The 12,561-nt window shown below is 33.5% G+C and overlaps 1 protein-coding gene across 3 annotated transcripts in view; it reads right to left on the reverse strand.

Annotated features, from left to right (window-relative positions):
- RALGAPB (Ral GTPase activating protein non-catalytic subunit beta) overlaps positions 1–12,561 on the reverse strand; it is a 77,527-nt gene that overhangs the window by 47,229 nt on the left and 17,737 nt on the right. For all 3 annotated transcript variants that reach the window (XM_016148276.2, XM_016148275.2, XM_036229418.1), the window contains 5 exons: positions 10,985–11,171; positions 8,529–8,660; positions 3,490–3,668; positions 2,293–2,441; positions 1,957–2,173 (listed from right to left, as the gene is read on the reverse strand). In XM_016148276.2, coding sequence (XP_016003762.2) covers positions 1,957–2,173; positions 2,293–2,441; positions 3,490–3,668; positions 8,529–8,660; positions 10,985–11,171 — 864 coding nt within the window. The remainder of the gene's footprint in view (positions 1–1,956; positions 2,174–2,292; positions 2,442–3,489; positions 3,669–8,528; positions 8,661–10,984; positions 11,172–12,561) is intronic.

The following is a 12,561-nucleotide window of genomic DNA, read 5'->3' on the forward strand; positions in this document are numbered from 1 at the left end:
TTTCAACTGCCCGTTATGTGCATTAAAATTTTTAGTTCATTAACCCTTCCCAGCTCAATGTTACTTTCACAAAGCACAGTGTACTGTCAAGTAAATCTAAAGCTAACCAGTTCAGAAAAGCAAACATTTTAAGTTAGAGGTGAACTACGTGGCGGAATTCCTTGATGACAGCCAGTACTTAGAAAACAGACTAACAGTATTAGTATTCCCAAATCTCCCACCATCCCCAAGACCTCAAGAAGGGGTACCCAATAGTGCTCTAACCCATTCAATTATCTGGACACCTTCTATTTCCTGGGTAATGTAACAGCCTTTCTCATCTCAGAACACAATGAGGAAAGAGGGGCTCCTATCCTTTCCTCACCAAGTGAAACGTACAGAATTTGCTGTCCACGCATAATTTGAATTCTGGCATCTATCATTTGGCACAAGAGGGTGAGCAAAGCTGTTACAAACCCCCTAGAAAGTGGGAAGATCTGTAAATTCCTTTAAGCAAGCCCACCGAGGAGGCAGCAGGTTGAGCCAGTCTGGATTCAGAGATTTTAGTGTCAACAGCTTGATACCCAAAAGTTACATGGTAAGCATTGCATCTTAATAAAAATAAAAACATGACCGACGCATTTTAGAAAATACAGTACAAATTAATATAAACATGGTTCATAAAACTCAAAATATAAAGCACATGAACATAAGAAAATATAAGCCAAAAATGGTTTTTAAAAGTTTTCATTTAGTCATCATAAGTACATTTACTTATCTATAAATAAGCACTACTTTCAAACTTGTAAATAAAAGATAATATGGAAATGATAGAAAACAGTGTCTGAATCTGAACAAAATAAACAAAAAAATCCCGAAACTCAACCATACAATCTCAAATTGTATTCCTGAAAATGTCTTTATATTCAAATTTTTAAAAAATTTTAAAGATTTATAAGAACATACAAAATAATTCTATCTGTATAATGCTAACAGACACAGACCTTAGTTCTGAGATGATACATAATAGATCAGAATGTATTTCTGAAAAAAAGAGAGACCCTTATGGCCATTACTTCTATCCTTGAAATTAACATTCTCCCTAGAGATACATAAACTAATGCAATTAGGCATCCTTTTCCCTCAAGCTATTTCCAACCCTAGTAGAAAAGTGCTTTCTTACCAAACAACCAATACACTCATTAATGCATATAGCACAGTGCCTGGCACAGAGTAATTCAGGTAAATAAATATCAACCATTATTATTATTCAGCTCTATAAGACATGTCATAAATATTCAGTACGTTCTGCACTACCCCAGCCTCACATCCTGTACCCTACCTATGCCGCTACTTTCAAGTATAACGGTAAGTTGACAGAAATTCATCGGATTTTATTTAGGTGGTATTTCATTTCTGTAATAAAAATAAAGATATCAGGGTTGAGCTATTAATTCTCTACCAGTTTAGTTTCAGAACAAATGATATTTTTGGAAGTGTACTCTTGAAATAAAGTTTTCTAGACTAAAACCTGAGAGGTTAGTCTTTTGCGAAGCAAAAATCTTCTGATATTTATATGTACTAATAAGTGAATGGCTGTCAAAATCTAAGAAAACACTTCTTGTGAATAAATTTCTTGTCGAAAATCTTAAATTATTTGTATTAATATTATCCTGGCTGACATGAAGGGAACTTCCAGGTCACCAACTGAAAGGAATTTGATTCAACAAAAAAATGGCTAACTTGAAGTGTGTCTAATAAAACCAGACAAAAGCCAAACATCATTGAACAAACATAAAAAGGACAGGTAGGAAAACTTCCAAAATTCTGTTAATCAGCTGGAAGGGGTTAAGCACAAGACACCAGTTGGTCAGAGACAGAGAACTTTTTAAGATACATATTAATCTTGCAGGTAGGAAAGATTTAAAAAAAAAAGAAAAGGAAAAAATGATAACATATTTCTTGAGCAATATTTACCAGTCATGCTGCTGTCTCTGTTTATCCCATTATGAAGTTTACAGTGAACAAATGCTGCATCAAATAACCATGATCCAAAGAGATTCAAGATGCTGTTAACCTTTGGTCTCTGAGGGGCAGGCAGTGGCCGGGGTTCTGAACTAGTCTGATTTGGACTTGACAGAGGAGAAGTGGAAGATGTCTGTTGCTGAACTTTCGAGGCATGAGCAGTACTAACCTATTAGAAAAAAACAAGAATATACCCGCACTCATGAAAAGTTTGAGAAAATAGGACTTTTTTTAAAAGGATGGTAGGTCAACTTTATATAGCATAATAATAGTGATTAAAACTCTTACTGTGCTTGTCTTCATGGTGGCCTTATTCACGGTAACAGCCCGGTGCCTCCGGTTATGTGGTGGGGTGGTATTGACAGCAGTGCTTTGAGGCATACTTAATCTATTCACGGGTGTTGGAGGAGCACTGTCCGATCGGGGTCTAGAAATGCCTTTAAAAAAAGACAAATGGAGTTATTCTTCAAAGTTCAAAATATATGGTCATAGAAAATCTTCCTTAAGCAACACCAGTGAAGGCTTGGGACAGACTATAGCAGAAGCTGTCAGTGGCCTTCCACTATCCATTTGCCCTTTCTTCCTGAGTTATAGAACACAAATTTTAGCTAGACATGGCTACCTAGAATAAACAACTACATTTTCAAGCCTGCCTTACAACTAAATGTAGCCATGTTCCAACCATAGAGAAGTAGGTGATTATTAGGTAGGTCTTCCAAGAAATCTCTTTAAAAGGACCAATCAAATATAGACTCTTTCCTTCCGAATTCCTGAACAGGATAGCTGGAACTCATTCAACCACCATGGCCCATAAGAGAGTGAACAAAAGAAGGAGCCACAAGATGGAAGGACCTTGGATCTCTGACAATATTGAAACTGCTATAGCTGCCTTGTACTGCCTAACCCTGGGCTTAACACATGTGAAAATAAACTATCTTGTTTAAACCACTGATATTTTTGGTCATTATGTGGCAGTCAAACTCGATTTGAACTAATACATTTCCTATGTAATAAAGTAATAAGTACACATAATAAATGTTTCAGAAAATGATATGTAATAAATATCATTGCCTTTCAACTTTTCATCTCTCTAAAATGTAAAAAAGTTTAAAGGAGTGGTTCACAAAAGGTATAATTTGCCTTCTAATGATACACATAAGAATGATACTTAATGCGTTTTATATTTTCTCCTATTACTAATGAAAATGAACACTTTTCTTTTTTGCAAATCTTTAATTCATATTCTTTGTCCATTCATCTACCACTACTTATTCTTTTTCTTAGCACCGTTTGATCTATTTATATAAAAACAAAAACCCTCTAGCTATTTATTACATTTGTTGCAAATAATTTTTTCTCATTTTTTATTAATAATCAAATCCATTCATCGTTTTCTCTGGGCTTTCCGTAACAGTTTCTAAAACTAGATTCTAGAGTCATCTACATTTAGCTCTCCAAACATCTAACAACATACACAAAATTCACCTAAGAATGCATCCACCAGACAGCTGATTCCACGCATGGCACGAAAAAATATTTGAGGCAGATGTTTAAGGCAGGGATACTGATTCAATTCTTGTGGCATTCCGCTCACATTCAAGAACTGTTCCTGAAATTTGGGAGTAGAGCTTATAATGGCTGGGTTACTCAAATCCACAGGATTACTATCAAAAGAGAGAGAAGAAGTAATTATACATTTAGAAGTTTCTTTAACAATAAACCACATGCAATCTAATTTAAGGGCTGTTTGTGCCTATTTCTTTAATTCAGAGAGAAGACTAATCTGTATTTAACAAGCTAGGGACTCAAACGTCAACACTTCTTTACAGAAGATCTGCAGTGTGTTTACATAAACTTCTAAATGAAAGGTAATAAGGAAATGGTAGACTATTATTCTGACTATTCTGAGAATGATAATTGAAATAAGACTAGACATTTTTAATTTTTATATGTATATGTTGGTATTTTTCTAATATGTTTAGAATTAAGCAATGAATAAAAAGTGTAATTAAAAAAAAACTGTAAGGAGAAAATTTTACATTAGTATTAACATACCCAATTTTAAAAAATGATTTAAAACTGAAATTAGTATTTGTGTTCATGTGTATCTATGAAGGCCATATATTTCAAAATAATATATTTGAACTTGTTATATTTTATGTATAAATAATTTTAAGTATTTCCATTAAAAAATAGATTTAGATTTCCACTGGAAATGGTCTCCTTGGCTGTCCCTTATGGCCTCTTCAACGCAAGGCAATATTGTTCATTGACCTACATCCAGTACCTGGAAAGAGTTTCCACTAGCTACAAGGCCAAAAGAACAAAACTGAGAAATACAAATCAGTAGTTTACAGATGCCGTGCCCTTTGAAACCTCTTCTCCCATCCACTTAGACTCATAATTGCAAGTGAGAACATGGAGCATATATACACATATGGAAAATGAGCTTCCAGTGTTAGCACATTTCAACCATAGAGCTGTAGTTCATCATGTGTGGTAGAGGAGATAAAAAGTCTAATAGCAGTGCCAAAAGCTTATACCAGCTTCTCCAGATATAAACCTGAAATGATTTTACTGGCATGCGAATATTCAGAAAACAGATTCAAAAAAATAAATTTTAAAATAAGAATAGGTAACAAAGGATATAGGTCAGATCATAGGAATTGCATTCACGCAGCTCCCAATGCCCTGTATGTCTGACACATGTGGAGAGCCTGTTAAAAATCCAGACTCGACCGAGATATACTGAAACAGAACCTCCAGGTGGGGCCTAAAGGGCAGGTGACCATGCACAAACAAGTCCAAGGACAAGCATTTGAGAAGAGCAGTATTCTAATCAAGGGAAACATTTCTATTTCCTGGAAAATGATAAAGCATAACATACCAGACAAAATTTGGGTGCATATCTCTCTATTATATTCAGTCCCCTTCCCAGAAAATTTGCCAATGACCATGGTAGCCTTCTCTGAATAACCTTCATGACCTGCCTTATCCAGCTACAGCTCATTTAACCAGCTCATTTAACTGTCCAAAAGGTGTCTATCCAGATGTCTGCTAGAGATCTACCACTGATGTAGCTAAATTACCAAAAATAATTTAATCCAATTTATCCCTTTTGAAAATCTGAGCAAAGGAAAAGCCCCAGTGAACTGAAATGGCTGAAGTTAATAAGTCACATAGCTGTTTATACCACTGGGCAGTTATTATGAGCTGCATGTACCCCAAATGCAGGAAAAAAACAGAAACTAAGGGGAAGCCTGTCAGAGAGAGAGAAGAGAGCAAGCAAAAAAGCCAAGAGAGACAGATGACAAAGTAACTTGTCCCAAGGCTCCCTTGATCCCTCCCCATTTTGAGTACTGGATGTTTGTTCACTGCTTCTTAGAGCCCAAATGAAACCTCTCTATCATCAGACAATAATCCCTCTTTTTCACCTGCATTTGCTTAAGTAGGTTCCTATTCTTTAGATCTGAAAGAACACTAACATAATAAAATCTTTCAGCAAAAAAGAAAGAAACCCAAAAAGATCAATTAATAGTAAAGATGTAGAAAAAGATTATCCACAAATTACTTCTAAAAAAGATTCCAGGACTAGAGTTTTATTAGTGATTTATTTCAAATTCATAAGTAACATATAACTTTCACACAAAAAAAAGCGTAGGAAAAAAATAGGAAGTTTCCTACTCTTATTTTTAGTTGTTGTTACCAAAACATAAATTAGTTACAAAATAGAACTAGAGACAATTTAGGGGAAAAAAAAATATTAAAAGACCAGCATTCCATAACCAAGCATAACTTTTCACTGAGAAATTTAGGATAATTCAATATTGAAATGAATATATCACATCAATAGATAAAAAAGAAAAAAACATTTAAGTGCTTAAATAGATTCCCAAAATATGATTTGAATAAAATTCAGTACTATTCCTGATTTATATCTTTAAAAAAGTTTTAGTTGCTTAGGAAACCAGGAACATAAAAAAAAATAATATTAACCACCAACATCTCACTCAAAATTTCATGTAATAGAAGTATTACAATGAAAATAAGAATAAAAGGATATCAAAACAATATCATTGTAATTCAACAGATTTTTAAAAGTTCTGACTAATGCAGTAAAATAATACACACAATAATGATAATCATGACAACTTTTCAAACACCCACCGCACACTAAAAACATTGTATTGTTTTACATGCTTTTTCTTCTTCAATTCTTATAACAAGATGGATACTATTACAGTTGACTCTTGAGCAACACGGGTTAAGGGCACTGACCCTTGCGCAGTCAAAACTTCACATATAACTTTTGACTCCCCAAAAACCTAACTATTAATATAGCCTACTGTTGACCGGAAGCTTTACTGATAACATAAACAGTTGATTAACACATATTCTGCATGTTAGACGTATTATATACTGTATTTTTAAATAAAGAAAATGTTATTAAGAAATTAAGAAAGAGAAAACATATTTACAATATTTAAAAAATCCACCTATAAGTGGACCCGTACAGTTCAAAGGTCGACTATATTATCCCCATTTCATACATTAAAAAGAGACTGGGACTCAGAGACACTATCTGCTTGCTCAAGTTCACACACACACACAAAACAATAGAACTTGAACTCATGTACAGGTCTTACTGCAACCAAAGCACTTTTTAATTAATTATCACAGACTCGGGCATGAATTACTAGAAAGGAGACATTTCCTGCTTGCAGATTAATGTCCATAATGTCTAGAAATCTCACAAGAATCAGTAAAATACTCAGAGCTCTTTTAAATGCCTAAATATAATATACAGAAATAAAGTGAAACATTTTGTTTATAGCAGCAACAGCCACTTATAAGTTAATTTAATAGCAGAAAGAAAGCTAGCCCTTTTCAACAGCAACAATGCATAACTAGGAATGATAAAAGAAATATGCAGATCTCTGTGAAAAAAAACTACCAAACACTTCTGTAAGATATTTAAAATTTTAAAAAAGAAAAACGCCTTTTAGAAAGGCAGACTCAATATATTAAGATATCAGCTTAATACAATTTTTATATTTAGCAGTCTGGCTAACTGTTCACTAGTGTTTCTTTTCTTCCTATTTCTCTTGTAATTAAGCATACCATGTGTACAAGTTCTGACCAATGGAATGTGAGTAGCAGTGATTCACATTACTTCAAGGCCTGGTCCATAAAAACCTCCCACATAATTTTCCTTGTTCTCTCTCTTTCCTGTCTGCCAGTCACATACAGAGGCTCCTGCTTAGAAAGCTGAAGCTCTAATATAGCCACATATTGGAGACGGCAGAGCGTATGCCAGCCTGGGTCCCTAAACAACTTTTAAGCAGAACCACCCTCTACCCAAGACCATACAAAACTTACAATATACTAAACCACTAAGATTTTTTCTGGTTCATCTGCTAATGTAGGACATGTTCCTAACCCTAATTAATATACAATCCAAACCCCAAAAGGTTTTGTGGGGTTTTTCTGTTTACTTGTGTTTTATAACTTGTCAAATGGATTCTAAAATTTATCTGGAATGTTAAACAAGCAAAGAGATAAAAAATATTCTTAGAAATGGAAAAATGGAAAAGACATCAGGCCTACAAAATATAAACAACTACTATAACAATAAAACAATAAAAGAGTGAACCCTGTATAAAAATGAAGTGATTAATGGAATATGTGACCCAAAGACAAAAAGAAATTTAATGTCACAAAGGAAATAAAGTCAGGAGAAATCATAGGTGAGTATCAATACCATCAGAAAACAAAGAAAGACTTTCTAATCTTAAAAGAAACAGAAAATGACAACTGAAAAATAGATTTTAGAAGTAAACTGAAATCACTGAAAGATAAAAAACACAAACTACAAACTGAAAAAGAATGAGAGAAAATGGTTAACATCTATAATTTACAAAAAGGCCATACAGAGTAATTTAGAATCTCTAGTACATGAATAGAAAAACAAGGCTAGTCAAACCAGAAAGAGAAGATATGCAAGGAAAACATTTGATAATCAAGACAGTACACAGCAGTACAAAAGTTCTGGAGCACAAGGATGGGGCTAGTACAGAGGAAGCAATAAAACAATTAAAGAGAATTACTATAACGAAAGAAATAGCAGGAAGTAGCAATATATCCATCCCCCTGTGAAATTTTTAAACAAGACTACTAGAGAAGGGGCCCTGAGAGCCAAACTAACTATTCAGTAATGGTCACAGAGAGGAACAAGGTAATCTCCAGTCCTGGGAGAGATATCATCACCCAGTCAGCAGCAACAAGCAAGAGAACAAATGCTGCATTGAACCCAGGGAACAAGCTCCTAGAGATTACAGACCAAGAGCAGAAGAGAACAACCTGACCCTACTGGAATAGGGAGTAGGAGGACACATGACGTAGAGGTATGTGCTGTCCAATGTGGCTTCTTCTCACACTCTGAAATCCAACAAGAGAGTGATAGCTTGGTTCCTGCCCTAAGACGTTACTCAGTAAAGAGCACATAAAAACTAAAATAACAGTACCTTAACATATGCAAAAAGCGAAACCATGTCTGTGCAACGCACTCGTTATCCATTTCAGGAGGGATGAGACTGGCATCTTCATCGGGAACTTTAAACGGAGGAAATGAAGGACCATATGTAAAGCGTAGCAATCTAAAAAATAAGAAAATGCACACCATTAAGTTCATTTCTTAATAGAATGAAAGACACATTCAAGTATTAAAATATAAGAAAACATGAGAAAATAGATGAAACATGTATTATACCTCACGGAAATGAATAAATGAAAATTTGTTTATAAAATAAACTGGAAGGAAATTTCCAATTTTATAAAATATTTTTAAAGTTATTATTTAAATATTTAATTTACTTATTTCAATAATTGTTTATGTTATTTTATTTATATTGTTACATAATTATATTAGAAATTTATATATATTACATTTATAGCATAAGTAATATAAATTAAATATTTAACACTACAAATTTTATATTTTACCATATAAATATAATAGGTTTATATTATATAACATTTATAATTACATGATTTTATAAGTTACAAATTACATGTTACTAATTTATAAAATTATAAGTTTTTAAATTTTTATAATTGCAAATGACATAAACAAATTGTATAATTTAATATGCAATTATATTTATATAATTATCTAGTCATCTAATAACTTATTTAAATTATTTTTATAACATTCATCCCACTGCAAACTCCTGCAACATAACTAGCCATAACTGATTCATAATAATAACTGCAATAAAACTTTTACATAAAGTTTAGAATTTATGGTGTACCTTAAAAGTAATTCAACAATTCAATTACTTAATAGTGGTATTTCAAATGGAATAAAACTATTCAGAAACCTGACTCAATTATTCTACATCTAGAGATTAGATCTTAAAATAATCAGAATATACACAAAGACTATGTATAAAGTATTCATACAAACAATATTTTTAAACACTGAGAACAAGATAAATATCAAAACAACAGGGAACCTATTAAATGAATTATAATTCCATTTATATAATGAGAAAGTATAAAATCATTAAAAATATGCTCTTGAGATCTATTTAAGAAGCAATAAGGCATAAGTTAATTAATGTGACAAGAACTATACAGAATAATCTCAAATTGATTTTTTTAAAAAGAGAACTAAGTGAAAAAATACATTCAAATGTTAACATTAGTTACCTGGAAATGATGGATATTTCCCCCTATACCTTCCAAATTTTTTATTATAAGCATGTAGTGCTTTTATAATCAAAATAAAAGTATTACTAGAAAAGAGATTCATAATACTGACATTCACCACGACAGTAAAAAATCAACAGACTATTCTAAACTTTCATCTTTTAGTTTAAATAACGCTAAAGATACAGACATTTTATTAACTCAGAAAAAAACTAGTCTACTTTCTGATATATAATACTACCTCCGAATCATTTGTTCCCACCTCCACCCCTACCCCACCCCCCATCAAACCTGAATAAGACCAAATCTCTAGATCTAACTACCAGTTGACAGGAAATACAGGGGACAAAGGAACATATTAACACAACTAGGACATAATCAGAAAAATCCAGAATGTGAAACACTCTAAGACAAACAATCAGTTTTTTCAACCAAAAAAAGAAAAAGAAAAAAAAAACTGAAAAAAAAAAAACAAAAAAAAAACAAAAAAACCTGCTGAAACCTATAGTTTAAAACAAGCTTAAGAAACATGTCACCTAAATTCAATGTCTAAACCTTGTTTGTTTTCTGATTCTTTTTACAGTGGAAGCAACTGTCAAAAGAAAAAATATTGAGACATTCGGGAACATTTGAACATTGAATGGCTAATCAATATTAAAGAATTGTTAACAACTTTTAGGTGTGATAAAGTATGATAAAGATGTTTTAAAAAGAATCATTTTTTATATATTATAATGTGTAGGGTTGAAATAAAAAAAACAAGTCTGAAAAAAATGAAGCCTACCATAGAATAATGGTATTGTATATAAGTGGTATAAAAGGTAAAACTATTATTTAAAACTGCCTACTTTTGTTACAAAGTAGCACATTGCTGTATGATCTCATTTCTGTAAAATTATGTAAGAATATATATAATAGGATTTCTGGTGAACTTAACTTTTTCCTGTTATACATTTCTGTAGCTTCTTTTTTAAAAATAATGATCATGAATATTTTAAGAAGGATGGGGGTTTTTTTGGGGGGGAGGGAGGGAGGGAGAATGCTTCTCCAAGATATGTGCTCAATCTGAAAGGTTTCAGATTAGACAGACACTAGCCAAACTATCATATCTATTTTTAAAAAGTGGTTCCATTCTGTATCTAAAGTACTGTAATAATAAACACAGGATACAGGCTTTTCATAATGCATTCCATGAATCCCAGAAAGACACAGAACTAGGGGAACACTGCCTAAGGCCAGATGGATGAAGGAAGGCAAATCAATTACGTACCTTGAAGTGAGCGCACAGATGACCTTGCTCCACTGCTCCACCACTGCTGGGTGGTGCCTCCAGTTAGCCACCATCTCCCTGGCTGTTTTCCAGTAAGGAGGTGTTGGGAAGCACCGAGTACAAGCTAGTAACCAAACCTCAAAGAGAACACCAATCAACTTCTCTGCTAGACTCTCAGCAATACCACCTTACCAACAAAAAGAAAACATATCTTTGGTATATTTATTTTTAAAACAGAATCTTTAATTCACTAATTTGAAAGAACTGGTCAAAAAATTAAAATAACTGCAATGTTAAGTTTTGATTCTTAAATAACCACTAAATAATGGGGGGGGGGGGGACTTTTCTTAAGAGCTCCTATGAGAGAAATCATAGATACATCAACCAATTATTACTTTGAAAGTTTTCAAGTCGCCCCTGCTGAGTTCTTACTGAAGAACTTAACCTTCCGGCAAGCAGGACAGCAGCACTGAATGGAGAAGGGAAAGGAGGAGTGCCTATAACAAGTGACTACGACTACTAGGAGTTAGTTTCCTTGCCAAGCAGTTGATATACGTGACTGCCCATAATCCTCAAGTTAATTCTACAGGAGAGGTATTTATGCTATTACCAATTATTAACCCGTTGTGAAGGTAAGAAAACAGGTTCAGGAAATTTAAGTAACTTGCCCAAGTCACACAACCAATGAGTCAAAGAGTCAGAACAAATACCAAGGTCTTTCTACCTCTGAACTTAGTTAAAAATTGCTTCAGGTGTTTGAAAGCCACCCCTTTGAGGGAGAGGGAGACAAAGAAGGAAGCAAAATGCCTAGTGTTGGGCAGCAGAGAGCCTCAACCATGAAACAGAGCTGTTCTTCTGCTCTGAGTCCTGGAACTAGGGATAATAGCAGTGGTCTGTGCTCTGCACAACTCCAGGAGGCAAATGTGGAACTAGAATGAAAAGTTATAAGAATGGGTACGTCAAATGAACAAAAACAAAGTTTCGACAATAATGAGCCCCAGAAGGGGATAGACTGTCTGGTGTTGCTGAGGTCCCAGGCCTGGGGAGTGTGTAACAGAGACAAGAAATCAGTAACTGGCCAGCTTTTGTCAATACTATCATGGGGTCCCTTTGAACACAAAAATTCCACAATTCCTTTTAGATATTTTCCTGGACACTGCATCTGCGTGACAGCACAAACACACTCACATGTGTTAGTAGAGAATACACAGATAAATAAGCAACAGGGAACTTGGAACTAGAATATAAACTTACTGTGCTATAAAATACAAATCAGGGCTTCTAAAATATACTCTAAAGTCTTAGAAAATTGGAGGTTTTTTAATGGCTAAGCAACAAATAGAATACTGTCATACTTCCGAATAGAACACTTTGAAGACTGTATAAGTTTCATGAGCTAAACAAAATATCTCTGTAGCTATTAAGTTTTCAGAGTCTACTTTGTTAACTACTTTGTAATCAGGCACATTATATATAGGCTATAATTTAATCAGTCAGTTGTTTCCTATATAGGTTCTAGCTAATATACTAAACGAGCTATTGTTCCTAGCATTATCAAAAATACATTAATTCACTGA

Source organism: Rousettus aegyptiacus, unplaced genomic scaffold, assembly GCF_014176215.1.
Source record: "Rousettus aegyptiacus isolate mRouAeg1 unplaced genomic scaffold, mRouAeg1.p scaffold_m13_p_12, whole genome shotgun sequence".
NCBI classification, from domain to species: domain Eukaryota; kingdom Metazoa; phylum Chordata; class Mammalia; order Chiroptera; family Pteropodidae; genus Rousettus; species Rousettus aegyptiacus.